General features: G+C 47.6%; 9 protein-coding genes across 9 annotated transcripts; 7 read left to right on the forward strand and 2 right to left on the reverse strand.

The window, feature by feature from the left end:
• Positions 1–682: 682 nt before the first annotated feature.
• On the forward strand, positions 683–1,635 carry PGRI_007820 (N-terminal L-serine N(alpha)-acetyltransferase NAT4; the record flags this gene model as incomplete). The annotated part of the gene is made up of 2 exons (XM_040788495.1): positions 683–761; positions 866–1,635. 2 exons carry the CDS (start codon positions 683–685, stop codon positions 1,633–1,635), a joined length of 849 nt encoding a protein of 282 aa, XP_040652267.1.
• An 86-nt stretch (positions 1,636–1,721) lies between these two features.
• On the reverse strand, positions 1,722–3,211 carry PGRI_007830 (GPI-anchored transamidase subunit GAB1; the record flags this gene model as incomplete). Its single annotated transcript, XM_040788496.1, has 5 exons — positions 1,722–1,960; positions 2,017–2,636; positions 2,695–2,897; positions 2,956–3,020; positions 3,070–3,211. The coding sequence occupies 5 exons, from the start codon at positions 3,209–3,211 to the stop codon at positions 1,722–1,724; spliced, it is 1,269 nt and encodes a 422-aa protein (XP_040652268.1).
• Positions 3,212–3,381: 170 nt separating this feature from the next.
• On the forward strand, positions 3,382–5,525 carry nop7 (mRNA-binding ribosome synthesis protein NOP7; the record flags this gene model as incomplete). Its single annotated transcript, XM_040788497.1, has 3 exons — positions 3,382–3,403; positions 3,457–3,555; positions 3,619–5,525. The coding sequence occupies 3 exons, from the start codon at positions 3,382–3,384 to the stop codon at positions 5,523–5,525; spliced, it is 2,028 nt and encodes a 675-aa protein (XP_040652269.1).
• A 374-nt stretch (positions 5,526–5,899) lies between these two features.
• PGRI_007850 (uncharacterized protein) lies at positions 5,900–9,472 on the forward strand (the record flags this gene model as incomplete). Its single annotated transcript, XM_040788498.1, has 9 exons — positions 5,900–6,206; positions 6,262–6,862; positions 6,913–7,744; positions 8,016–8,091; positions 8,281–8,462; positions 8,540–8,696; positions 8,751–8,922; positions 8,973–9,139; positions 9,204–9,472. 9 exons carry the CDS (start codon positions 5,900–5,902, stop codon positions 9,470–9,472), a joined length of 2,763 nt encoding a protein of 920 aa, XP_040652270.1.
• A 2,189-nt stretch (positions 9,473–11,661) lies between these two features.
• PGRI_007860 (TolB family protein) lies at positions 11,662–13,695 on the forward strand (the record flags this gene model as incomplete). Its single annotated transcript, XM_040788499.1, has 1 exon — positions 11,662–13,695. The coding sequence occupies one exon, from the start codon at positions 11,662–11,664 to the stop codon at positions 13,693–13,695; it is 2,034 nt and encodes a 677-aa protein (XP_040652271.1).
• Positions 13,696–14,563: 868 nt separating this feature from the next.
• PGRI_007870 (uncharacterized protein) lies at positions 14,564–16,411 on the forward strand (the record flags this gene model as incomplete). Its single annotated transcript, XM_040788500.1, has 1 exon — positions 14,564–16,411. The coding sequence occupies one exon, from the start codon at positions 14,564–14,566 to the stop codon at positions 16,409–16,411; it is 1,848 nt and encodes a 615-aa protein (XP_040652272.1).
• Positions 16,412–17,740: 1,329 nt separating this feature from the next.
• Positions 17,741–19,189, reverse strand: PGRI_007880 (uncharacterized protein; the record flags this gene model as incomplete). Its single annotated transcript, XM_040788501.1, has 2 exons — positions 17,741–18,574; positions 18,824–19,189. The coding sequence occupies 2 exons, from the start codon at positions 19,187–19,189 to the stop codon at positions 17,741–17,743; spliced, it is 1,200 nt and encodes a 399-aa protein (XP_040652273.1).
• Positions 19,190–21,203: 2,014 nt separating this feature from the next.
• PGRI_007890 (NAD-dependent succinate-semialdehyde dehydrogenase) lies at positions 21,204–22,960 on the forward strand (the record flags this gene model as incomplete). The annotated part of the gene is made up of 4 exons (XM_040788502.1): positions 21,204–21,326; positions 21,375–21,462; positions 21,522–22,791; positions 22,843–22,960. The coding sequence occupies 4 exons, from the start codon at positions 21,204–21,206 to the stop codon at positions 22,958–22,960; spliced, it is 1,599 nt and encodes a 532-aa protein (XP_040652274.1).
• Positions 22,961–24,667: 1,707 nt separating this feature from the next.
• PGRI_007900 (bZIP transcription factor, bZIP-1) lies at positions 24,668–27,050 on the forward strand (the record flags this gene model as incomplete). Its single annotated transcript, XM_040788503.1, has 10 exons — positions 24,668–25,197; positions 25,488–25,574; positions 25,653–25,700; positions 25,756–25,885; positions 25,931–25,974; positions 26,024–26,123; positions 26,173–26,529; positions 26,585–26,663; positions 26,711–26,894; positions 26,951–27,050. The coding sequence occupies 10 exons, from the start codon at positions 24,668–24,670 to the stop codon at positions 27,048–27,050; spliced, it is 1,659 nt and encodes a 552-aa protein (XP_040652275.1).
• Between the last annotated feature and the right edge of the window lie 171 nt (positions 27,051–27,221).

Genomic DNA, 27,221 nt, shown 5'->3' on the forward strand with positions numbered 1-27,221 from the left:
GGGTTGAGGAGAGTTCAAGTTTATATTGGAGTCCCTGACGTATGTATGCCTGTTTTGAGCGACAGATCCACCCAGTGGATGACGGAAGGATTATTAACAAAATTCAACAAAACTAAGTACCTAGATAGGTAAATCTTCGGTGGATTTTCTTGTCTGGTCTAGTTATGGAGTACATCGTTATCTTTTCAGAGCGTAATGCCATTGGGGACGCTAGGGCTGCCAGGACACCCATTCAGGTCATTGGACTTGGCAGGCATAGTGGGGTTGTGTTACCGAGGAAGGAGAAGGAGGCAGATAGAAGAATCTGACATTTAATGACAAGAATATGAAGACGGGACCTATTGTTGTTGGCTGCAAAAGGAATTGAAATATATAAGAGAGGAAGAAGAACAAAATTAGGAATACATAAAGCACCTTATACATTATTCACACTATATGTGATGGTTTTACACATTTAGCTATGAGAATTAGGAATTTTATTAGGAAACCTTTTGGAAGTAAATCTACCAGGACAATAATTTGAAGTTCTCGAGAGAAACCAAAAGTTGTGCTATACTTCCCGTCAACGGTCAAAGTCCGGGGTCGCCGGCCCACAACATTCTTCAGCTATCCCAAAATTCATACATCCAAGCCAGCACATAATCTGGAACTTACCAAATATCCTTCAACATATCCATCAAACATGCAGTCCGTGAAAGAAGGCCGAATCACGAAATCAAAAGCTAAACCTCGAACCAAAACCCGACGCGTCTCGAGCAAAAGTGAGTAAATACCTGGCAAGGGTAGTTCAGCCTCAAAGCTTGTTTTTATCGATTTGCTTGATTCGACTGTATGTAATTAGCGACGCGTGCTAATGACCATTAAGTGCCACTGGTCGAACGGACCAACGCACTATCCATTGACGATTTCATCGCTCAATACGTGACTCCACCTACGCAAGCAGAAGAAGCTAAAAATGATGCGATTGATCAACCCCATCTATCCCAAAATCAGGCCCAGCAGGATATGACCCTCCCGCCAAACGTGGACGTCTACTCCGCGGCAACGATTCCCACCGCTGATCTGGAAGCTTGTTTGAATCTAATCGAGCAAACATCAAGCGAAGCCTACATCGCGTCGAGTGCAGGCTGGTCGCGTACCAAGAAGTTAAAAGAGATGAAGTTGCCCGATATGAAGTATTTGATTCTGCGGCCGAATGATTCTGGTGATTCTAGCGGACATCCGGAGAAGCAGAGCGATATCGTCGACAACAATGCTGCGTCTCCACTGAAGAAAAGCGATGACCCTGTTTCATCATCTGGTACTGCTTCGCGCATTGTGCTAGGCTTCTTATCGTTTATGGTTACCTACGAGGATGGAAAGGAGGTTGTTTATTGCTACGAGATCCATTTATCGCCAGCAGCACGGGGACGGGGCGTCGGGAAGTTGCTTATGGGTCAGATGGAGCGAATCGGTCGTGCTGTCGGTCTGGAGAAGGCTATGCTGACGGTTTTCAAGTCGAATGAGGTTGCTCGACGGTTCTATGACAGGCTTGGATATGAGATCGATGGGTATTCCCCCCGACCGCGCAAGTTGCGCAATGGGACTATCAAGGATGTGGACTATTTGATCTTGTCGAAGAGATTGAAATTGTAATAGCTGGATATGTCTTTGTTAAGGGCTAAGGCTATGAAATGCTAATAATTGATATGAGAATAATGATGTGCAGAAGTCAATATACATTACACCTGTCGCACTTCTTTGCCCACCCGTTCTGGCTGTTCTTGCTCCCACTCGTCTCTGAGAGCGGCGAAGACAGTGTCGGCCAGGAGGATGGAGAGACCCAGACTCCAGACTAGGGTGATGGCGTAGAAGAAATTGGCATTTCCTGATCCTGCGTAAATCCAAAGGTAGTAAAACGCCGGGCCGAGGAGGCTAGAGTACAAGATTGCCGCGCCCGCGAAGAAGGTATAGCGCATCACTGTGGCCGGTTAGTCAAGGTGATTCTGAGACATACTAAATTTTGGAGATACTCACATGGGAAAAGGTGGCGATACAATGGCAGCAATGCGAAGAATAGCGACGCATCCGAGATGCTAGGGTATGGCTTGAAGATCGCAAAGACACCCAAGAGCGAGGTAATGACGAATAGGGGTTGGCTGCGGAAGCGAGCCGTGAGACCCCCCACGTAGCTAGCCAAGTGAAGCCAGAAAACGCCGAGGAAGAACTCTCTAAATGAGTCGAACATCTCAATGAAAAAGTACCACCACAGCCCCACGTTGGGGGTCAAGTCTGGAACCAAAAGATGGAAACCATAAGTTGCCGAGATAAACTCCCAGAAGTTGCCGGTAATGAGACATGAAAGGCCAAGCAGGCCTGCCACGCTGGCTAGCAGTAGGACGCCGTGTTGGACAATGAAAGATCCAACATTGGGTGGGCTTGGTCTCTCCAAGCGTCGGTCATAGCATAACAAGACCAACGGGATAAATAACAGCGCCGGGTATAGAGACAGGTATGAAGCAAATCCCAGGGCTAGCATCGCATTGATACTATTTCCACCGACTGCATTGGAAACGGCGAAGAGGATCCCTGATGTTGTAAACACGCTGGTTGACCGCGCTAAACATGTCGCAATAGTGAAAGGATTGAACAAAAACCTATCCCGTGGTAAGTATATAGATATAAATATAGTTAAGTAGGCCAGAAGAAGCATACCATGCTGCAACAGATACTCCATCCCATCGGACATGCTTTCGGATCGCGGAGTGTAGTCTTGATTTGACCGATTGGCCCGACGCAGAGATATTGACCAATGCGTACGCGTTCAAGAGGTCGACAAGGAAGTAGAAGATTGATGTTGGTAAGGGCGAGCTTGTCGCATCTGGGAGTAGAGCAAACAGAGGTAACAGAAGCGGTGCCTATCATTCGGATTTGTCAATTCAAGGAACGGAATCGGAGTGATGTAGATCCACAAACCTGGTGGAAGACGCCACCATCATAAGGCGACACATTTCTTGTGTACAAGAATAGTCCCTCTTGCACTATACACAATTAGTTTATAAAATGCGGAGTCAGGTCGGAGACACGTACGGCGTTTGAAACTATTGACGGGTGTTGAAATTTCAGCTCTCCCCGTTAACAAATCAGGCAATGAAGGAAAAAAACATGTAAGAAGTAGACGCAGCACGAAAGCTGCGCCAAACACAGCAATCTTCCGTCGGTCTACAGCCATGACGGGGGGTTGAGAGTTTAGTTGTTTAATTCCAGCTGGTCCCTATGGATCCAACGCTCTCCGCCTTCGAGCACGGACCACCTTTGTTGCGGTAAGAAAAAAAAGATATCGAGAAATTTTCTTCTTCTTATCAGCAGTCCGTTTAGATCTTTTGACAACCAATTTTCATCATGGGCAAAGTTAAGAAGAAGGGTATGTTGGAATCAACCGGGAATTTCAATTGAATTTACTGACACTCCTTTCAGGTACCTCTGGCGCAGCCAAGAACTACATTACCAGAACTCAGGCCGTGCGCAAACTTCAGATCTCTTTGCCTGACTTCCGCCGACTATGCATCTTCAAGGGTAATTGCCTCTTGTACGGCTATGTCATCTGAATCGCAATGCTAACATGATCTCCGATATCAGGTATCTACCCTCGCGAGCCCCGTAGTAAGAAGAAGGCTTCTAAGACGTCTACGCCCAACACGACCTTCTATTACACCAAGGACATCCAGTACCTGCTACACGAGCCCTTGCTCAACAAGTTCCGTGATCAGAAGTCACTCGCAAAGAAGATCGCCCGCTCCCTCGGCCGTGGAGAAGTCAGCGATGCCTCCCGTTTAGAAAAGAATCACGCCCCGAGACTCACTTTGGACCATGTCATTAAAGAGCGCTACCCGACCTTTATCGACGCCCTCCGTGATCTTGACGACGCTCTTTCTCTTCTCTTCCTCTTCGCTACACTTCCCTCCACCGACCATGTTCCCTCCAAGACCGTTGCGCTCTGCCAGCGTCTCTGTCACGAGTTCCAGCACTACCTGATCATGACCAACTCTCTGCGCAGATCTTTCCTTTCCATTAAGGGTATCTACTATCAGGCCACTATTCAGGGCCAAGATATCATGTGGCTCGTGCCATACCGTTTCGTTCAGCGTGTCAATGGCGACGTCGATTACCGTATCATGGCTACCTTTGTCGAGTTTTACACCACCCTGCTGGGCTTTGTCAACTTCCGCCTGTACTCCTCGATTGGATTGAGATACCCTCCTAAGTTCGATACCCGCAGCGACGAGAACGGTGCCGAGTTGGCAGCTTTCACTCTTGAGGGCCGCGCAGTGGGTGAGGTGCCTAAGGCTCTTGAGGCTAGCAAGGCCCAGACCAACGGCAACTCCAATAAGGAAGTTTCCAAGGAACTTCAAGCCAAGGTTGACAAGGTGATCAAGAAGGCTGGTTTGGACCAGAGCGCGGATGAGGAGATGGTCGACAGCACCCCCGATGAGGAAACCGATACCTTCGACCGCTTTGAGCCCGCCGCCCCTGAAGCCGATACCCTCCCCCAGCCCGGAATGAGCGGCAACGAGGCCGGTGCACTCTTCGCCCCCTTCGTGTTCTATATTTCCCGTGAGGCGCCCAAGGCTCCCCTCGAGTTCATTCTGCGCTCATTCGGCTGCAAGCGCGTTGGATGGGCCTCCGTTCTGGGCGATGGAGCCTTCACCCACGACGAGACCGACCCCCGCATCACTCACCAAATTGTCGATCGTCCCCAACTTCCTCAGGAATCTCTCCCCGCCATTCCTGCTGCCGATGAGAACGCCATCCAGAAGGTCCAGCCCGGAAGCCGCATCCCTGGCCGTACTTACATCCAGCCCCAGTGGGTCTGGGACTGCATTAACGAGGGCAAGCTTCTCCGAGCTGATCTCTACGCTCCCGGTGCCACCCTGCCACCCCACTTGAGCCCTTGGGTTAAGGCTACTCGCGGCGCTTACGATCCCCGCGCCTCCCTCGCCGATCAGGAGGAGGAAGATGAAGCTGAGATTGCCGCCGAGGCCTCTGACAGCGACGAGGAGATGGAGGACGAGCCCGAGGCCGAGGCCAAGCCTGCTGAGGAGTCTGAGGCTGAGTCCGTTGACGGAGGCATGGATGTCGCCGGAACCGACGACGACAGCGATGAGGAGTCCGAGGAAGAAGTCGAAGACTTCGGTGGCTTTGAGGAGGAAGCCGCATCCGAGTCCGAAGATGACGACGAGGCTGCTCGCACTCAGCACCAGAAGGAGCTCGAGGCCGAAGCCGCTGGTCTGCCTTTCACATCTAACCCCGCCGCCGAGGAAGCTGCCAAGAAGAGGTCATCCAAGTCCAAGAAGTTGGCTGCCAAGAAGCGCTCCGAGGATGAGGAGCTCGAGAGACAGAAGATGATGATGAGCCGGAAGAAGCGCAAGCTGCTTGAAAAGATGATGTACTCGAACAAGAAGACTGCTGATGAGTCCGCCAAGCTCCGCTCCAAGAGACGCAAGCTTGAGAAGGGCGAGAAGGGTGCTAAGGGCGAGAAGAACTAAAGCTCGGGTCATTTGTGCATGTTAAATAGTGCTTTTTCCGGGCGTTGTGGTTTGGATATGTCCCATGTATAGGCACCTCAAAATTTGTGAAGTTTTAATGCTATTTATGGGCTAACATCCCAGTTATATGTATAACTTTTGTCCATTGCCAATTGAGACCCTGTGTAGTTCACCTAATCGACGTATCACCAAGTGTAATAACTCATTTCAACACATATTAATCCTAGAGTGTGTATAGCTCTCTGATCTTTGACACTGGCGTGCGCCTTCCCATGTCAACGCGTTATGTACATCCACGTGAACACGCACAAGTCGAATTTGGAAGTTACATACACACTCTCTCGCTCTCTTATCTGTCGGCTCGTGGAATCGCGATGCTGCTCAGAGGTACTGACCTAGCTCTCCAGAAGCTGGGCATAGTCCTCATCGCATCTTTGGTATTTGTGACGATCCTGCTTCGTCCACAGATCAACGAGCACATACCCCGGTTGCGTCTTGGGAAAGATAGCCAGAAATCCGCGTCACGACCTGTCCCATATAATCCATATCCCGACTACAACAGCGCCGCATGGAAGAAAAAGTGGACAGGGTCCTACAAATCGTGTGTTGGCCCTGATGGCGCGCTTTTGGATCCTAAGAACGAAGACACGGCGATGAAAGGATACCGTTGGAATCAGTCAGGTTTGTGACTTGAGCAATATTATCGCAGGACACTAATCCAATTCACAATATCCAGAATTCCCTAGCCCCATATTCGGTTCGTATGAGGCGTGGAACCTCGATAGGGATCTTTGTGTCGATCCATCTTCCCGATATGGCGCATATGGCTATGAAGCGAAAACACAAGAGGATGTCGCATCTCGAATGCCGAAGAATTGGGAAGTTGTCAACTGGGATGCCTTGCAACGGGCGTGCTTAGAGCGCAACCACGGAAGATACAACATGTTGAATCTCGAGCCGAAGAAATTCACACTACACAAACAGCAAACCCAACAAGTGAAACACGAGCTGAAGAATAAACGTCATCGGAAGACTCGTCTACCACGCTTCCATCCCAGAACAGCTGTTATTCTACGCTCAACGATTGAGATGAAGTACACAACCAATGACATCCACAACATCCGCGCTATGGTTATGGAACTATCTCTTCTTTCGGGTGCAGAGTACGAGGTCATCCTCCTAATTGATGCGAAGGACGAAACATTACCCGACTCAATGGACAATGTTGCTATGGATAGTCTCAGAGAGCAGTACCTTCCAGAAGAGCTTCGCGGGCTTGCAGTATTTTTCAACACGAAGCTCCTGGAGGACTGGTATCCGACCATCGATGTCCATCAGTAGGTTTCATTCTGTTATCGTATGGACAGCCATGCTCACCATTAAATAGGGCAATGTACCAATACTTCCAGCCAATGCAGATCTTCTCACAGCTGCATCAACAATACGACTTTATCTGGCAATTTGAGATGGATGCCCGGTACACTGGACATCTGTATCATTTGCTAGAGCAAGCAACTGCATTCGCGAAACATCAACCCCGGCAACACCTCTGGGAGCGTAACTCTTACTTCTACATCCCTGTTGTCCATGGTACCTGGGATGAATTCAACAACATGGTAGATCAATCTATGGTGGATCATCCAGCCATCTGGGGTCCAGTGCCAGTGGAGGGTCTAAATGTCTCAAAGAAGACGCACTTTCCACCACCCATGCCGACAGTGGAGATAGACACATCGAATTGGGGTGTCGGGGAGGAAGCAGACGTTATCACCTGGCTTCCACAGATCAACCCGGCGAATACAGGCTGGCCAATGCGTGATATGATCTACAAGTTCACTCAAGGACCAGACACCCCACGTAGAGCCTCCCCGGTTGCCATGTCTCGACTTTCAGCACGCGTACTCCGAATGATGCACACTGATCTTGCTGAAAGGGGCCTGGGTCTAGGTTCAGAAATGTCTCCAACCTCCTGGGCTCTGTACTATGGGCTGAAGTCGGTTCAGATTCCCCAGCCAGTGTATCATGCACAAGAATGGAATCCTCAGGAATTGAACCGCCGTGCAAACTCAGGCGAGCCCGGTGCTATCAGTGCTGGGAGTGACAGTATCTGGACCTGGGATATGCATCATGATATTCTGAAAAATATGACCTACATGTTCGATTCGGAATATTCCGGGAGGCTCTACCAAGCCTGGTTGGGGAATGGCGACGCAGATGAGGTAAGATTGCTTTCTTTTCACGGAAATTAGTGCTGACACCTGGCAGTGGAGGAGAGATAATCGATCGATCTGCTTACCACCTATGCTGTTGCATCCTGTGAAGAATACGATGATGTAGAAGTTTGGCAATAAAACGGACAGCGGTTGTTACTTTCTGTGGGATGTCTTTTAATCATCGAGAGAATTTATTTTACATATGTCTTAGAGTGATATGTTGCATACCCATCCTTATACACAACTCGCGTTGTACATAGACCCTCTCGTCTACTAGGCCCTATATAGGGATGCTTTGGCCCCCGAGACCTACCCCAGAGTCCTCGGCACCCTCACCCGGGGGCGTATTATTGGTGAGTCATCACTCGGGTCACATCCGAGATCTCACAACACGTTAAATAACAAATTGCACGTCTCAAGCAGTATCAGGAAACAGCTACAAACGAAAAAATCATTAACAATGGCATCAAACAATCAAGTCGTTGGGTGGATAGGTAGGACAATGCAGCAAAATTCAATCGGGCTTTTCTAATTCCTCCTAGGGCTCGGGAGTATGGGACTTGCAATGGCGCAAAATGTCCAAAGATATCTCCAAACCACAGAATCTCAATTAAGATTCTGGAATCGGACAGCATCTCGCGGTGCGCCACTCGAATCACTAGGGGCTATTGGATGCGAGTCTATCGCACAGCTTGTCGCCGAATGTGACCTGATATTCATATCTGTGAGTATGAATTGGAATCTCATTTGGCAGATTTTCCAGATCTCGAATGAAAATTTGTCACTGACATTGAATACTAGACCAGTGATGATGCGGCTTTGAATTCTGTCCTCGATCAAATATTGGCTGTCAAAGATATTGATGGCAAGTTGTTTGTGGATACTACCACCGTCCATCCTAATATGACGAAGGAGACAAGTGAAAAACTAAAGAAAAGGGATGCGTCCCTAGTTGCTGGTAAGTGAACCCAGATCAAAATTATAATTTGCAGTTTCTGATATACTACAATAGCACCTGTCTTCGGAGCCACCCCAGCTGCGGAAAGTGGTACGGTGTTAATGGCGATGGGCGGCCCAAGCCAAGCCATTGATAAAATCACCCCGTTCGTAAAAGATGTCATTGCTCGGGACGTCATGATTGTGTCGGATCAGCCCGAGAAGGCTACTCTTCTCAAGACTCTGGGGTGAGATTGCGGTAGATATACGATAATAGTCTCTTACTAACATTATCTAGTAATTTCATCGTCGCAGGAGCAATGGAGATTGTGGGAGAAGCCCATGTACTAGCGGAGAAAAGCGATCTTGGAACAGACATGCTTGAAAAGTTGCTTGAGCTGAATTTTGGAATGATGTATTCTAGCTCAAAACGCATGACACAGGGTGTTTACATTCCAAAGGAAGGTATGAATATGGCATTAATTGAGAATCCCCGAGTTTTGTTCCTCTTGCTAAGAACATCGTCTAGGTCAAGCCCCTCAGTCCAGCTTGAATCTCGGTATCAAGGACGTTCAGCATGGCATCAGTTATGCCAACGATGTCGGTGCTAGATTAAAGGTCGCCGAGGTGGCACTGGAAAATATGGTACGGGCGAAGGAGTTTTCGGATGCGCATGGCGGCAGGCCTTTGGATTCATCTTCTGGGTACGGTATCATTCGTCAAGATGCTGGCCTTGACTTTGAGAACACCTTTGTGAAGGAACGAGACTCCGGAAAGGAAGACGGTTCTTCACAGTAGTAAATTTCCACGACTTACGAGAGCTTCTGGGATTACTTCCAGGGTGGAAACAATTTAGATTTTCCGTATCTTAGCATTCCTCTGTACGTTCTTGTTTCTTTGAATGCTAGTATATCCACAAAGAAACTGACCCGTAGCGTATCTTATTATTGGTCAGAATTCACCATTTGCAAAAGTTCCAGTTTCAAGTCCCCCTGGTAAACGATATATCCCAGATTGGAAATGAAGTCCGATTAAGCTCCTTAGGGCCGGATATAAGCTTTGGGGCCCCATTCGTACCAATCATTCGATTCCAGGGAATGAAAATACTCATGAGAGTCATAATCCTTCTAGCTATTCACGGTCTGCCGTTGGAAGTAAAGGGGATTAGACAATGTCTGGAACTCTGTCGAGACTTTTCGTTTAAGGAGACTGTTCGCCTAGTAATCCATAATGATATCTCCGCTTCGACGCACTCTTCAAACATACTATTTAGACTTCCAACAAAACATCGATGAGAAGTATTACGCTCAAGGCCCTAGCGTAAGGATTCAAAATGGCGCACGCTTTTTGTTGCAGCCAGATGTGCAGGCAGACTCCGCTCGACCGTATCATAACTGGTTCAGATATCGTTATTTTAATCTTCCCTGGAAATTTGGATCCTGAATTTCCAGCAAAGTGGGGTCTTTATGCCACTATTCAAAGAGCCCGAATCTCCGCGGAGCAGAAACTCAATGAATTAAGAGACGAAGGGACGGTGGAAGGCCAGACATTGTGGTTTGTTGCACATGGCGAACTTTTGACCGCCATCATCTGTGAAGAGAGAAGAGAAGTCAGACAGGCATCGTGCAAGACTTTTATGGTGACATTCAACAAGGACTAGATGATTGTTGTGGAATCAGCATTGGGAGAATGCCCGACACTTTGATTCGCCAGTTGAGTGTTAGCGCTACATAAAATAGAGCGAACCTATACTTAGAATTTTGTTCCCGCTTTTTCCCCTATGCCTTCGGCTATTATGTTTTGCATTCTCTAGCATCAGATAGAAACCACCAATCCAAACAACAGAAATTGCCAAATAATTGGGTTACGTCCGCACCAGCCGCATGGCCGAGTCTCGAGGGCCATCTGCAACCCCAAAATTATACCCGAGAGGTTTTAAGGTTGGCTCTATAGTAATATTCCAAAGGTACTTTATAGTTGTAAAAATTCAATTTCGAAAACCTATACATTGCGCGAGTTATGTCTTGGTAACAGCAGTGCCTAGAGTGCTAGAGAGATCTACCGGGGCTTCAGCCGCCTCGGGCACCTGGCGCTGTTCGTGTTCAATGTTAGCTTTTCGGGCATCTGAGTAACATGTGAAACGTCTAGTGGCACTGTCTATCTGTTGAATGCGGAAAACCCTAGATTGTGCTGGGTTCGTGCGAATATATATTCGTTTCAAAATCAATCTCGGGGAACTATATACGGTTACATATCTTTTGGCTGTACTACCTGTGATAAAATACTAGCTGGGTTAATCAGGTGACACACTGCTGACTCCGATTGGGCATGTTTCAGGGTTTCCAAGGTGCCTAGTTGTGGCTGTGGCCTTTGTAGTCACGGTTATGGTTACCTGGGGAAGTATGCAGCGTCTACCCTTGTTTTACACACTATTCGGACTAATCCCGCTCTTCGGACGGTCAAGGTAGTAAGGTAATTTAGCTATGATTCGTTGGGAAATGCTTAGTCGGTGAGCATACAGTGTCCAAAGGTCAACTATGCGGTAACAATGGTTCAGCTGCCAGGTTGTACCGTTGATAATATACCCCGTGGTGACTGTCGTATAGATGTCTGCCAACCTTCCGTTCGAGGAAATAAAGTACTACTGAGCAATGCTAGAACTATATAGGCCTCATTGAATACACAGGCTGTCAGTTGATGTAAGATAATAGTTGCTAGTCCCGATGACGCATTCCACTGGAGAATTGTCTATCGAAATATGTATTTTGAATATATCATCTGTGGGCAAAGAATTTGATAGGGCGAGTAAACCTCGTCAGATTCATGGAACCATGGCTATAATACTGTATGGAGGTGGCACCTTCCAGGTTATATAACCTATGTAGGTAGTACTATTAATGACAACTTCTTTTTCGTAAAATTGTATCCCTGGAGACTTCTCCGTTACCCGGGGCTCTTGTCTTCCAAATACTGTCACGTCATTTGAAATGCGTTTGAGCATTGCTACTGTAGTGGGCCTTGTCATTGCCCCTGCGTTAGCTAACTGCCCTTATGCCCGAGATGCGAGTACGGGGGTTGGCAGCAGTGCTGAAATTTATATTCGGTTGCCTCACGAGACCGCTTCGAGCAAGCCAACTACAGGTGTTGCGTCTCCTACCCCCTCCGCAGCAGCCGAAAAAAAGGGTGTGCTATTGATGAACCGCATTGCACCCGGCACCTCAGAATTATATATCGCCAACGCGGACGGCACCGACGAGCGTCCTCTATTGAAGAACCCCGGTTATGAATACCACGCCGACTTTTCGCCTGATGGTGAATGGATTAGCTTTACAAGTGAGCGTAACGGTGACGGAAACTCCGACATTTGGCGCGTACGCCCAGATGGCTCCGATCTACAGCCGATTGTGACATCCCCAGCAGCAGAAGACAGCGTTGTGATCTCCCCCAATGGGACATTGGCAGCATATGTTTCAACAGCCAACAACTACAACGCTAACATCTGGGTCAAGAACTTGGAGACTGGTGCCGAGTGGAACATTACCGATATTCCAGATAACCGGCCAGACGAGGACATGATGCACGGTCACTTCCGTCCAGCTTGGTCACCAGACGGGAATTGGCTTGCATTTTCCTCAGACCGCAACACAATATGGGATGGCCACGGAAATCAAACCTTTCTCGGCCTCTATGGCTGGGAGCATACCCAAGAACTTAGCATCTATATTATCCGCCCTGACGGCTCAGATCTTCGCCGTGTCGCCAACCGTACTTCCTACTGCCTTGGGTCTCCTAAGTGGTCACCAGATGGCAAGCGTCTTATATTCTATGAAATGACTCGCGATGAGACGTGGGATGCGCATCGACCTGAGACTGTGGCAGATGCCAACTCTACAATTGTGTCTATTGGGATTGATGGAAGTAACCGTCGCACGGAGGTTAGCGGTCCTGGTGTGAAGATATTTCCTCAATACGTCACGAACTCCACTATCGGGTACTATCTGAAGGGCGGTGATAAGGAGGGCTTGTACCTCACAAACGGCACCTACTACAATACCACTATCCGTTCTCCGTCATGGTCGCGAGATGGAAAGTATGTGATTTATGAGAAGGCTGGTTGGTCTATCCGCCCTCTTTTTAAGGAGCTTTATAGCTGGGACAGCGATTGGGAGTATCGTTTCACAGATGTATTCCCCCAACTCTCGTCAAATGGTCGCGTGGCTATGACCGAGAAGCAACTCGGGAACTCCTCCGTTGCCACTTTTGATCTGGAGAGTGATCAGGTCTCCTTGGTCTATAGGCCCAATGATACAAGTCTTCTTGACACTACGCTAATTGCTGAAGATATGGCTGGGGCCTATAATCCCAGCTGGTCCCCAGATGGCGAATGGATTGTCTTTGGGGTGGGTGCCTGGTTTGACGCGCGCGATTGGCGAGGGGGATGGATTGTACGTTCCACGGCAAACAGCAGCTATCGCGAGGTTCTAACCACCAGCAACCTCTATCTCAATCAAACCAAGTACCTAAATACTGGCTTTCCTAGCTTCTCTCATGATGGCAGAAAGGTCGTGTACCGCGTCTGGGGTGCTGACACTGCCCAGTATGGCGACGAGACAGATATTGGTTTACGCATCATCGACATTGAGACCAGAGAGATTACCCAACTTACTAGAGCCTGGGACAACCTCCCCTCTTTCTCGCCCAATGGAGAATTTATAGTCTTCACCCGCAAGGTTTCTCCGACTAACTACGACATCTGCACCATCCGCCCCAACGGTACTGACTTCCGCATTCTGACTTCTAGCGGCGCCAACGATGCCCACGCCGTTTGGCGCCAGGATGGAAGAATTATGTGGTCCTCCGGCATGTATGGGTTTCAGAACGAGTGTCCTTTGTACGACAAAACTTTCCAGCCGTACGGTCAGATCATGATCATGGACTCTGATGGATCCAATAAACGTCCTTTGACTAACTCCATTTGGGAAGATTCTATGCCGCTATTTCTTCCTAATGATGGGTTCTAAGATGTGGCTTTCAAATATAAAAAGAGGGAGGTTTCTTTGCATTCTGACAACTGACCTTGTCATTTTCATTCATTTTGGATCATTAGATAGAGCGCTCTGTCTATATCAGTATGAAGATTCTGTCATTACTTTCTTTATGGCAATGCACGTCTCTCCAATGTGGATGTTCTGATTTCAATTCAACTACATATTCAAGTTCCATCGAGCAAAATATAGATCAAAATTAGAAGAATAACATAGATTGATTGGTCTGTTGTGGACTCTTAAAGCAGAGCACCCTGGAGGCATCAGTTACAGTGATTTATTTGGCTATGCCCTCTAGTCTGGCTCTTGTCTCCTAATTAGGTTAAAGACGTATATACTTCCCTTTTGGGACTAGCGCACATATTCTGGGTGGATCGTGAATATCGAACACGTGACTATTGGCGATCCACCCGCTTGGAATTTTTGGACATCTTCAACACTCAGTAAGAAGCTAAGTCGGACAAGAATATCAAAACTCGCCATTTAAAGTACCAGTCACGGCGAGTCCTTCCACTGGATGTTATTTTGCCCTTCAAGTCGGATGTTGCACAATCAAAATTCGCATCCATGTGACATCTAGGCACTGCAGGTCCGAACCTTTTGCACATAGAACGGCAAGAGACCTAAGTACCTACCCGACATGTCATCTTTATATGGAAGCCAGGTACCCTGGCCAGAACTTCCACCACCGCAATCTGCGCAGCCACGCCAATCATTATTTGGGGGCCCAAGCAGCGATATCAGTTTGCAACCTTCTTCTCAGCCAGAACCGCCAAGAAGGTCTCTTTTTGGAGGCCCCATTAAACAAGATGATCATTTAGAGCCTGAGTCTGAAGCAGACCCCATGGATGAGGCCCTAGATCAAGGCGAAAGTGAATTTGACACGATAATGCGAGAACAGCCCTTGGCGTTCGAGGATGACTCTGATGACGAAAGCTACGAGGAAGATAATCGTGGCCGAAGTCGCATACGCTCAAAAAGGTCACAGGAGTCTCAGCGTGACCCGACTTTTTACGTAGTTGACCGAGGTCTTGACCTGCGACCTGGGGTTGAGCGTCCCAATTTGTATGATGGACACGCCACTTCTTGGAGGAACTACAACGCTGATGATATTGGAGCCTATAATGCAATAGCTATTCATCGAGCCAGAGATTTGGCGGCTCACCTTTACAATGCCCACGCGATTCGCAGGCGAGCGCGAAAGATTGCCCGGAAGAACCCTGGGGTCGTCAATAAAGCGCCCCTCCGTGTGAGCAAGCGATGGGCTGCATGGCCTGTTCATGCAACAACAGTTCCCCGTGCCAATGAGGTAATCGAGAGGGAAATGGACCTCCCTAATACGTTCCAAATGGAACCCGATCCACGACCCAGTGCGGAATTGGAAGATTGCCTCAAATCGCTCATATTGAAGGCCTCTAAGGAGGCCTTCCAAGCCCGAGAGGTGAATTTTGAAGAAATTGAAGACAACCCCGAATTTAAGATGAATGATGCGGACGAACTCATGGAAGATGAAATGAGGAAAAAGGAGGAGGAGGAGGAGCTGGTGGGAGGGGAGGAAGAAGAGCCCGTCGATATCAAAATCCTTGAACCGACAGTCCTCCTCGACGAAGAAGATTCCCTTCGCCAATTACGTCCGGTGGTCCGCAATGTGATTTCACATGTAGACCGGCTGCTCTACGGGCTCCATTGCGCCATGAAGGGTCGCAAATATGACGATGACTCTGGTGACGAGCAATGGACTGATTCGGACGAAGAAGATTACCAGACTCGAGAGACCCGCAAGCGCAGAAGCAGAAGTCGATCCCGTGGTCGGACTAGTGCTCGACAGGAGTCCCAGGAACGGGAAACCTCACGCCGTTCTAACAGTGCACGTGCATACTACACTGAACCGGAGACGGGGGATGAAAGTTTGCGAGACGTTTCCCAAACCCGAGGACAATCCCCCAACTCTCCTACTGCTGATGGCAATCACCCCACCAAGCGCCGACTCAAACTGCGAGACTGGAGTGAAGTTATAGGACTGGCATCGATGATGGGTCTCCCCACGCCCGCGGTAATGCGCGCGTCAAAGCGCTGCGCTGACCTATTCGGCGAAGACATGGAATTCAGAATACTGCCCGAAGGCAGGGTGAAAAGGAAGCGGAAGGCAAATGATGAAGAAGAATATGCCTACACCGAAAGCGAAAGCGAGAGTGACTCGGCGCCACCAAGCCCTCAGCTACCTCCCCGCCCAGCTAGCAAGCGCAAAACCAAAGCAAAACCCGATGTTGAACCCAAGCCAAAGCCGAAGTCAAAGCCTAAGCCCAAGCCCAAGGCCACAGCGAAGGTACCAGGCCAGCGAGGCTCGAAGTCATACCTTTCTCCTGCAACCATTCCTCCCTCCTCATCCCCACCCCCATCACCACCCCCGCCTCCGCCCCCGGAGGTGCCGCCTGAACCAACGGAACCTATCACAGAGAGCACAGAACAAGTCGCCGATCAAGAGCCAAAGACGACTAAAAAGGTCGTTGGAAAGGGTCCTCATCGGAAAGCGGATATTATCTGCCCTATCAAGACTTGCAGTCGACATACTAAAGGGTTTTCACGAAAATGGAACCTTAATCAACATTTGAAAAATACTCATGCTATACATTTTGCTCCTGGGATTGAAAGCTCGATTGAACGGGATGACGAAAATATCATGCTTGAATAGGTCGTGTACTTAACCTTTATTTAATTTAGTCATGAGACAATCAGCTTTTTCAAGACAAGAACGTTGAATAGTCGGCCGCTTGTGTGGCCTTGCAATTTCTTTCGGAATGGTATAGAACTTAAAATTCTAGTAGAAGGTATTCCATTCCTATCCTGTCCGTTGCTACAGGATCATTCTAGGGGAACGCCTCCTCGACCTCCCAATGGGCGTTCCTTGAGTGCCACAGCGCTATGAAGGCGCATGATATACTGGTCAAGTGGTCGCCCAGCCACATGGGCATCGAAGGCAACGATGTGGCCGACAGGCTCACCGATGAGGCAGCGAAACAGGGGGCGCCGCCTAGGCAGTCCCCAGTCCGCTCCTACAATCAGCGGTGTTAAATCCATCTACCGGGAACTTCGCCTGGAGGCATGGTCTGATTAGTGGTATAACGCCTCTGAAAAGCTCTCCTCTTGGTATAGGCGGTAGGACAATACCTATAGGGTAAAAACCATCGCCTAGACTCGATATACAGCGGCCCCTCCTTTATAGGTGGCTTACACTCCGGTCCTCCCACGGGGACTTCGATTAGTACCATCGGCGTTTTAACCACGCCGACGTTAAGCTCACCTACTCCTGCAGTAGGGCTAAAACCCCCAAATACCTCGCCCTCTATTGTATTACAAAGAGGCGTTTTAGCCGATAGCTATCCGCGCCGCCGACGCCACCTATAAATAGGCAGGAGGCTACATATTACCTGGCTCTGCTCTCTAGGCCCAAACGAGTTCGCCCAACTCCTAGAGCTTACCGGTTTCTATACTAAGATCTATTCCCGGTAGGGGGTAGTGCCCGAACCCCCCCACCCCCCCCCTCCCGCTAGGCTTAGACCTCCCCTCTCTTTTTCTTCTCTTTTCTTTATCTCTCACTTTTCTCTCACCTCTCGCTCACTTTTACCTCACTCCCTCTACCACTCTCTTTTGCCTCTCTCTTTTCCTCTATTAGATTAGCCTATCGGGCCTCGAACCTACTAAACATTCTGGCCGATTGAAATCTTGTACATGTTATCCTAGTTGATGTGAGGTACAGTGAGTGTTAAGCCAACGTTACTACTAGGACAGCAAGTGCCTATCACCGAAGGCTACATTCTAGTAGTTCCGAGGGAGATATGTACATTGTAAGTTCACAGATAGATCCATGTTTTTACTCATTTGCTTGCCTTGCATAAATCGAACAATTGAAATTGGAATGCCCCTCAAAATTCCGATAGCGTCAAAATCTGTCTCGCTTCCCTGTAGAAGCACAAAATTCTCTGGTTAGACATATTTACATGGACAGAAAAGGACGAGTCCATTAGGCCCGGTGGCCTGGCTGTGGAGGACTGATTGGCTTGGGACGTCTCACCGATTTCTCTCCCTTATCCTTGAGCTTTTCTTCGTCCTTCGGCTCCAACAGAGATGTCCATCTAAACGCAAGATCTTTGCGGTCGTTATGGCTCCTGATCCGCGGTAGCATGAGCCCCAGCGAAATCATCCTGTGGTTATGCCAGAAACTCACCCCGAACTTCCTAAATTCGCCCCGTAGGCCGGCCTCTTCAACGCCAGATTGCGGCGCGTCCGTGCAGGATTGCGCCCAAAAGCACCCTTCAATGGAGCGTTGATGAAAAGGATCTTTGGATCTAAGCTCCTTACGCGTTGGTTCAAAAGTGATAACCTCCGGGCAACAGGTAATAAACTCATCAGGCCCCTTGAGTGGCATGCCATGCAATGGCTTGTCGGCATCAAACCAAGCCACCACTGTGCGCAGCTGCTCCATGTCTAATGACTCCGCCCAGCCATGGGCAAAAGGGCCCCAGAAATCTATCAAGTTACCTTCTTGCAGATGGTTGAATGTATGCGGGCACCAACCGTTTCCGACAGCGAGAGGAGGATCGGATTTTACGATCCCTTTTTCGCAGATAACCCGCCGCAGTGTCGAGAACATGTAGGGCTTCAGCAAGGCTAGCGTCAACCGCTGCTCTTCTATCCAGGAGAGAACATAGGTTTCATCCGTGTAAGCGCTGATCGGGGTGCCGTGAGGTCGAGTCCCATCTCTTGGCCACGGTCTCTTGCGATGTGTGAGGTGAGACGCTTGATATATGACGACTGGCAAAGGTGTACGCAGCTGTGAAAGAAGCCATGCGCATCCCTGCGAACTTGAGTTGAAAGGCTCAGCAAACGGCGGAGAATCTGCGGGGGAGTTGATGGTGGGAGGGGAATATCTCCGACATATTTTCCGGCAAACCAGGGTTTCGTGGAAGTGAACGTTGAGAGGTTGATAATGTAGAAGGTGTCACCTGAAAACACCTGGTAATGGATTTCCATCCGAAGGGACGAGTTCTCCCCTAGCCGCGGACTCTTCTTTCCACCAAAGAAACACCAATGTTCGGAGAAATACCTGAATGTCACGGACATAACCCCGCTCAAGACCATGCCGATCCTGCCAGCGTTCCATGAGTTTTTCAACAACCTTAGGAAAGAACCCAGGCGTGTGATTCAGGTAGTCTGTCACGGCTGGGGAGGCTCGACACAAATGATGTAGCGTGGGCAGATCATGTAACTGTAGAAGAAGATCTTCGATGGCGAACCATGGAAGAAGTCTAAATGGTTCCCTGTCATTTTCCACAAGGGGTGTTGGTAGCCTTTGAACTAAGGCAAGAGAGGGTGAATCGCTATCACATTGATTTTCCAGCATGGTGTATATCGAGGTACGTTCTATCGTATCAGGGAGCGCAGCGAGGCCATCTTGGAAAGGTGACGACATGATGGTCCGGTGAGTGACGAAGGATGTCAATGGGTAGATACTGAAACTCTGAAACGCCCGTTGGGGTATGTACTGTGAAAGAACAAATACCTTGAGTGAAGTAGTAAAACAGAATATCGACGGAAGAGAAAACCGGTCAAGGAGAGGAATGATAGTGACGAAGGAGGGAAAAGTGTGTCGCTGTCAATTGCTCTTGAGTAAGAGGTGGTGATGGCTGGGAAACTAGTGATGATTCAGTAATGGAAAAAGAATGAAGAAGGATGGAGTCCTCGAGTAAGCTTATACCCTGCGAATGGGTGGATGATGAAACTCGAAAGAGGCCCGCTAGGGTATGAACTGTAAAAGAACAGGTAGTTTAGTAAATTGGTAAAGGAGAAGGCTGGTGAAAAAAAGACTGGTGAAGGAAAGAAGTGGTAAAGGGGGGAAAGTGCGTGGTTATCGATTGCTCTTGAATAAGAATCATTGATGATTGATGGTGATATTTACGAGAACAGCAGATGGCTACTCGGAGGAATACATCAATTGCCTTGATCTTTTTGGCATTCTAGCAAGTATCGGACTATCAATTTTTGAATTCTCGCGTTCAAACTATCCTACGCAGCAGTATAGATGCCAGGAGTCAAACCCCCGTTTCTAGAGAACCTCGATGCCTTGATGTTTTTTTGGCCTGGTGCTTAATCGCTCCTTGCACCGCTTTATCGGAAGTTGAAAGGTCGTTTGCACAAACTAAGCCCTTTCCCGCCTTTCTTTTGCCGTCGACATATAAAACTGGCATATCGAAACGAAATGATATCTGGGACCACTGGAAAGCCTCTGAAAGGACATCACAAGGCCGACTACTCTCGTAATAGTAATTCAAGTATCTTAATTACATAGTATTCTGCTGGTCCTATTTCAGAAAATGAGGTATCAAGGCATCTATCTATATTACCCAGAAATAGGGTTTTGACCCCTGGCATCTATACCACTACGTAGAGAAGGGTATTCATATCCCACCATTCAGCGAACTAGTCAGCCTTCCAGCAAACATTAAGATCATCCAACAAAAAGGGCGGGTTTGTCTAAATGAACCCACAGTAAAGAGTCCTCTTGGTGTAGCCCTGCCACCTACATTGTACATAGTCTCGGTCCCCGGTAGGCATACGATATGAGTGTGGATGTCTGTCATATGATTATACTGTGAGTAGACAGGTGGCCCTTTGCCCTCAGAGTCCACCCTGTTGTCTGTCTAGATACTAAACTAAGAAAGGGACTAAGCAATAGACTAAAACTAATATCTGAACAGACAAGGCCAAAGAAGCCGCCTATAATGGTAGGGACTATAACTCAATCAGAATTAAGTCCGGAGTAGCATAGTTTGCTGTATATGTCCTTCTTATAACATGTCCAATTCGTTCTTAGTAAAAGAAAAGAAAAACATATGTTGTAGTCTCGGAGTTGCTCCCGAGGTCGGTGATTTGTGGGGAAAAGGTACGATGAGGTTGGGGTATTACAAATACACTATCTCAAGGCCGGAGGTTCAACTTGGGTGTTTATTGGTTGCAACACCCGAATCCTCAAAAGTAACGCACTTTCATTGGATAAGATAGCCGGGCACTGTAAGATTTATTTCAACGTTACAAAATTTACCAGATCTATGAAATGAATATTCATTTTCTATAGCAAGAGGATTCTCTATTGTTTTATATTTCGGTTGATTTTTCTTCGATATTAATTAAAAAAAGGACGCAATTTAGATTCAGTAGAATAAACAAGAATACAATACAAGAGAAGCAAGAGGAAAAGAAACAAACACTCCAGAGCTAAGGATGACATCAACTCCGCAGATCCCCGCTTTAAGCATAGAGCTTCCCGACTGAGAGCTCAGTTTACCATTTACATTACTCGGTGCTTCTCGGTCAAAAAGAGCAAATCACCAACCATTCCACACATCCCCACTATTAATCTGCTTTAAAGGCATCTCTCTTCCCCGCGCTCTTTCTGTATTATCTCCATCTCGCCTTGATTTCTCACAATGGATCGCATCATCCGCCCTGTCGCCCGCCAATTATTAAGACCTCGAACAAGATACCCCTTCTCAATTCCTCCGACACCTCACGCACAGAGACTATACAGTTTGAAACACAGCGCACCGCAGGTAAGATCCGCAGTCGGTGATTTTCTGGTTTAGACTGACCAGTTACAGTTGAAAGACCAGTCGTTGTTCATTGAGAAGGCATACATTAATGGCGAGTGGGTCGATGCGAAGTCCGGCAAGACTTTCGAAGTCCACGGTAAATACCAAATTGAATTTTATGGTCCAGAGGGGTCGCTGATTTCTTTTCTCATTCAGACCCGGCTACTGGCAAATTGATCGGAACTTGCCCCGAGCTCGATACATCCGATGTTGAGAAGGCGATCGAGGCCGCCTCAGCAGCCTTCCCCACATTCCGCACAACACTAGGCCGCGAGCGCGCGCGTATGCTGCGCCGGTGGTACGATTTAATGATAGAGAATGCAGATGATCTAGCTAAGCTTATTACATGGGAGAATGGAAAGCCCATTGCGGACGCGAAGGGCGAGGTCAATTATGCTGCCAGCTTCTTCGAGTGGTTCAGTGAGGAGGCACCCCGCACATACGGCGACACAATCCCCGCCAGCGTTCCCGGAAACCGGGTTATGACTCTTAAGGAGCCCGTTGGTGTATGCGGTTTGATTACGCCATGGAACTTCCCCGCGGCTATGATTACACGGAAGATCGGCCCTGCCCTGGCGGCGGGCTGCACAGTCGTGGCCAAGTCTCCCCAGGAGACACCCTTCACCGCGAATGCAATTGCTGAGCTTGCGCACCGGGCTGGTATCCCCAAGGGCGTCGTCAACATTGTTACCTCCTCGCAGAACACCCCTGCAGTCGGCGAACTGATTACGACCCACCCCGAGGTGCGCAAGGTGTCCTTCACTGGCTCGACCAACGTCGGCCGCATCCTTATGAAGCAGTCAGCATCGACACTTAAGAAGGTCTCCTGGGAGCTCGGCGGTAATGCGCCATTCATCGTGTTCGATGATGTCGAGGACCTCGACGCCGCCGTGGCCGGGGCCATCAACTCTAAATTCCGCAGCTCTGGCCAGACCTGCGTGTGCGCCAACCGGATCTATGTCCAAGAGGGCGTGTACGATGAGTTTGCCAAGCGCTTTGTCCAGAAGGTCAAGGAGTTCAAGCTCGGTGGTGGTTTCGAGGCCGGCATCACGCACGGACCTGTCATTCACGAGCGTGCTGCCAACAAGGCCCACCAGCATGTGCAGGATGCTACTTCCAAGGGTGCCGAGGTTGTCATTGGTGGGCAGCGGGCTACTGCGCTCGGACCCAACTTTTACCACCCTACTGTTCTTACCGGCATGAGCAAGGATATGCTTCTCGCTTCCGAGGAGACTTTCGGTCCCGTGGCTGGTCTTTTCCCCTTCAAGACCGAGAAGGAGGTTGTTGAGCTGGCTAACCATGCTGAGGTTGGTCTTGCTGGTTACTTTTTCAGTGGTAATGTTCGCCGCATCTTCCGTGTTGCTGAATCTCTGGAGGTCGGCATGGTTGGTGTCAACACTGGTTTGATTAGTGACGTTGCATCTCCGTAAGTTTACCTTTCCCTATATTGGTATATCAAGCTCTAACCTCTCTATAGATTCGGTGGTGTCAAGCAGAGTGGCTTCGGTCGTGAGGGCAGCAAGTATGGTATTGATGAGTTCATGACTATCAAGACTGTAACTTTCGGGGGCATGGGTGCACCTCTACAGGAGTAAAAAATGAACAATGATCTACTTGCAAACTATATATATCTCTCTTCTTAGAATAAAAACCTACCATACATTTATGAGCCCCACCTGTACACCCCTTATGCCTACCGTTGAATATCATGCACAGTGATACCTTTATACACTCTTCTAATATCGATAATTCCCAAAAAAAAAACCAATAATTTTCTGCTACTTGGTTCCTCACATATAGTAGGACGTCACCTGACCGCGTTAGATACCACGGCAGAAATATCCACTATCTCACCGCCCTCTATATCCCTTCTCCTACAGCTAATCGACATCTCGATCATCAGAAAGATAAACTTCATATCCCGTGCAATTTCTCGTTTCATACATAAGGCCGTTATTTGATTCAATTCAATGCGTCCCTCACAAAGTCTCCTCGCCGCGGTGGCGCGCAGCCAACCCTCCAAGCTGAAGAAGCCTTCCATCAGTCTAGACCATGTAAGTAACTCAAGCTCGGATTGAAGTATATGTACTAATTAAAGCAGTTCATTCAAAGGCAGCGAGTATTGTCATTATGGCGGGAAATCGTGCGAGCATTAATAAGTGCGCTCATCCTACATAATTTCCGATGTATGACAACTAACAACCATGCTCAGAGATTCCGCCTTCGTCGACACGGACGGAGCTGCACAGGTATGCACGTGATGAGTTTGAGCGCCATCGTGAGGTTTCGGATGTGGTAGGTTGACGTTCTGGGTTTTATGGTTGGATCTACGAGAATATTTGGCTAATTTCTTTTTTTTTGCTCTGCAGCAACATATAAGATACTTGCTTTCGGTATGATGATTTGCGTATCTTATTATGATTTTGAATGGATTGCTAACGAGCTTAAAGACAGGCAAATCAGAATTCGAGACGATGAGACGCTATATCGATGAACAGATCGCTGGTTGATTTGTGTTGATAGGCTTGTAAATATATTTTCTTGTAAATTTTAATGTTTCAAGGAAAAATAACCATGGATCATGCAATGTTGAACTAAGAGTGCTATTGAAAAAGTTGTTGGAGGGTTGGCTTCAAGTTCCATATCACTGCAATACGAGGGTGACTTCCACTGTTTCTATTGGAGGGTCAGAGAACTTGGGGTTGCAGATCACCTGGACAGCCAACTCGGTACATTTCTCGTCCAATGAGGAAGCGACTAAACCAAGATTTCTAGACCTCAACCATCCTGTTCCGTTACAGGAATTAAGAGGGGGGGGGATGCCAAGTTTTAGTGAGGGGAAATGGTCTTTCCACATTTAGACATACTACCTACAGAATACGAGTCTCCAAATCCGCAGTCAAATGAGTTTTTCAACTCCTTGCATACCTAAGTATATTTTGGTTTTTGTTATTGTATAAATGATCTACAAACGTAAATATATGATGTCAGACTCAAGATCTTTAATTTTAGTGCAATCTTTAATCTATATATTGAATTGCCACTTCTCCACATTCTCATCAAACCTGAGGCAGATTAAAACCGGAAACGGAAGGTTGCAGCTGTTTGGAGAAGCTTGATTTTATTCCCCAGCGGTCCTGTCCGGATCCTTGAAGTGATACGTCATTGATTTTGGTCCAGACTCTTTTATATTCGATGGGTTCATAGATCAGTACTTTTTTTTTTCTTTACGAAAAAGTACATAATTTCTATAATCCAAATTACTCCTTCATCGCGAATGCCATAATCGAAAAAAGACCAAAATGAAATCCGTATCATCCTCCTCTTCCTCCGTTAGCCCCGGACGAGCCAAGCACCTCGAACGCAACCGCGTCGCTGCCAACAAATGCCGCGAAAGAAAGAAGCGAGAACACAAACAAATCGAACGTCGCCTCAGCGATGAAACCGAAAAGAAAGACCTCCTCCTAGCACAATTGAACAGTCTACGAGAAGAAGTCTGGGATTTGAAGAACCTCATTTTCCAACACGCCGACTGCCAAGACCACCAAATCAACCGCCAGCTTGCCAAGATGACCGAGACTGTTCTGCAAAGTAATCCCACCGTGGATGCCAACACTGGCTTACCTACGAGCTCATCTCCAGCCTTTTCGACTGGGACATGGTCCGATGAGTCGATCGCAGGTGATACCAAACCCGGATCGGGCGCATATGATCCCAACACATACGATCGGAACGATTGGACTGTGTTGCCTGCGATCGCGAACGATTTTCCGCCTTACGAATCGAATGGATTTACGGATTTGTTTGAGAACTTCATCGATGCGGAGAATGTGTATACCTAACTGACCTGAAGGTTGGTTTTAGCGGGCGTTTGTATATTAATGTCAAAATTCAGAATTACGAATCAACGAATATACGAGCAATATAAACATTCTAATATCCCTTGAATCCTTTCCCCTATGTCACACGAGTAAAGAAAATAGAAAGTGCAAGAGTGTTCTCCAAGATTGGAATTATGTGGGGAGATCCACAAAGCCTCTGATGTCATCATCGTGAACTTAGTATATATTTCTTCTTCTATATTCAATTTCGGTTTTCGTCTCACTAATGTACATTTTATAGCATGTTTACTTTCTACGATGATGCCCTATTTACCTACACCACCCTTCGGGGAACAAATGGCAACCTTCTCCCAAAAATCAGTTATGGGTACAATATTTGAGACAACTGAACGGTTAGAAGACTAATGCCAATAATACCTTGTTTTATATGCTAAAACTTTAACAGCTATACAGAGTGGAAACCTCTTGGCCTTGGAGTATCCGGACTTGTCTGGTATCATTTCATGTGGAGCAGACCCTCAGTCGAAACTAACAGTTATCTCTAACAGCTCAGCACGGGATCAGCTTGCTCATCGCACTGTCGCCGTGAAGAAACTCGCAGAACCTTTCAAGACACCAGCTATTGCAAGACACATGTTTCGAGAAATAAAATTACTAAGACAGTTGCGACATGAAAATGTGAGCATCCCAGTCACTAGTATGAACTATCTAATCGACAAACAGATCATCAACCTGACCGATATTTTCATTTCTCCGTCTGAAGACATGTACGAAGAGATTCCACTCTCCTTATATGAAAAACACTAATAACACCAGATATATTGTGACCGAACTTATGGCAACCGACCTTAGTACAATTCTCAAGGCGAAAAAGGTCGAAGACCAATTCGCCCAATACTTCATGTACCAAATAATGGTTGGTACCATCTATAACCCTTCAAGCAAGATTTTCTAACCACTTCCAGCGTGGCTTGAAATATCTCCACTCAGCCGGTGTCATCCACCGAGATCTAAAACCAAGCAACATCCTCGTCAACGAGAACTGCGACCTGAAAATATGTGACTTCGGCCTAGCCCGCATCCAAGAATCCCACATGACCGGCTACGTCTCGACAAGGTACTACCGTGCCCCAGAGATCATGCTCACATGGCGAAAGTATACCGAAAAAGTCGATATGTGGAGTGCCGGGTGCATCTTCGCGGAATTATTTCTCGGCGAGCCTCTATTCCCCGGAACAAACCATATCAACCAGTTCTGCGTCATCACCGATCTACTCGGTAATCCGCCCAAAGAAGTGGTCAACAATATCACGAGTGAGAATGTGAGTATTCGAAACCGTATTGTAGGGAAAATGGTTATTAATAGCTTTTCTCTAGACATTGAACTTTATCAACTCACTCCCAAAACGAGAACGCAAACCAATATCACAGGTCATTCCCAAAGCCAATGCAGATGGTATGTTTCCAGACTAATGCTTAAAATCAAAATATTAACTAAATCAGCGGCTGCATTGATCGACAAGATGCTTGAATTCGACCCCCAAGTACGAATCTCGGCAACAGAAGCACTCTCATCTCCATATCTCGCTCCATACCACGATCCAAACGATGAACCAGTCGCTGCACAACCATTCGACTGGGCTTTCCTAGAAGCAAATCTTCCAGCTGATATCTGGAAAACTATCATGTTAGTCCTGAAGTAGTACATCACATCTCCGGATATTCTTCTGACTATTGTAATAGGTACAATGAGGTGCTAGCATTTCACTCAGAAATGAACCAAACAGGCCAGAGCGGGCCGATGAAATCAATACAACAGGTGGACGGTATGGACATCGGTTAAGCGATAATGTATATATATCTTTCGGGTTTTCGGGTTATTTATGTTTGGAGCTTTTTGATGATTAGACGGCTGATGCCATTTTAATGTTAGAACTAATTTAAGATTTCAATTTTAATTTCATATTGCTTTCGGCGCTATAATTGGGTTGAACGTCGGAAAGAAGAAAGAGAG

Source organism: Penicillium griseofulvum, assembly GCF_001561935.1.
Source record: "Penicillium griseofulvum strain PG3 chromosome Unknown contig_79, whole genome shotgun sequence".
NCBI classification, from domain to species: domain Eukaryota; kingdom Fungi; phylum Ascomycota; class Eurotiomycetes; order Eurotiales; family Aspergillaceae; genus Penicillium; species Penicillium griseofulvum.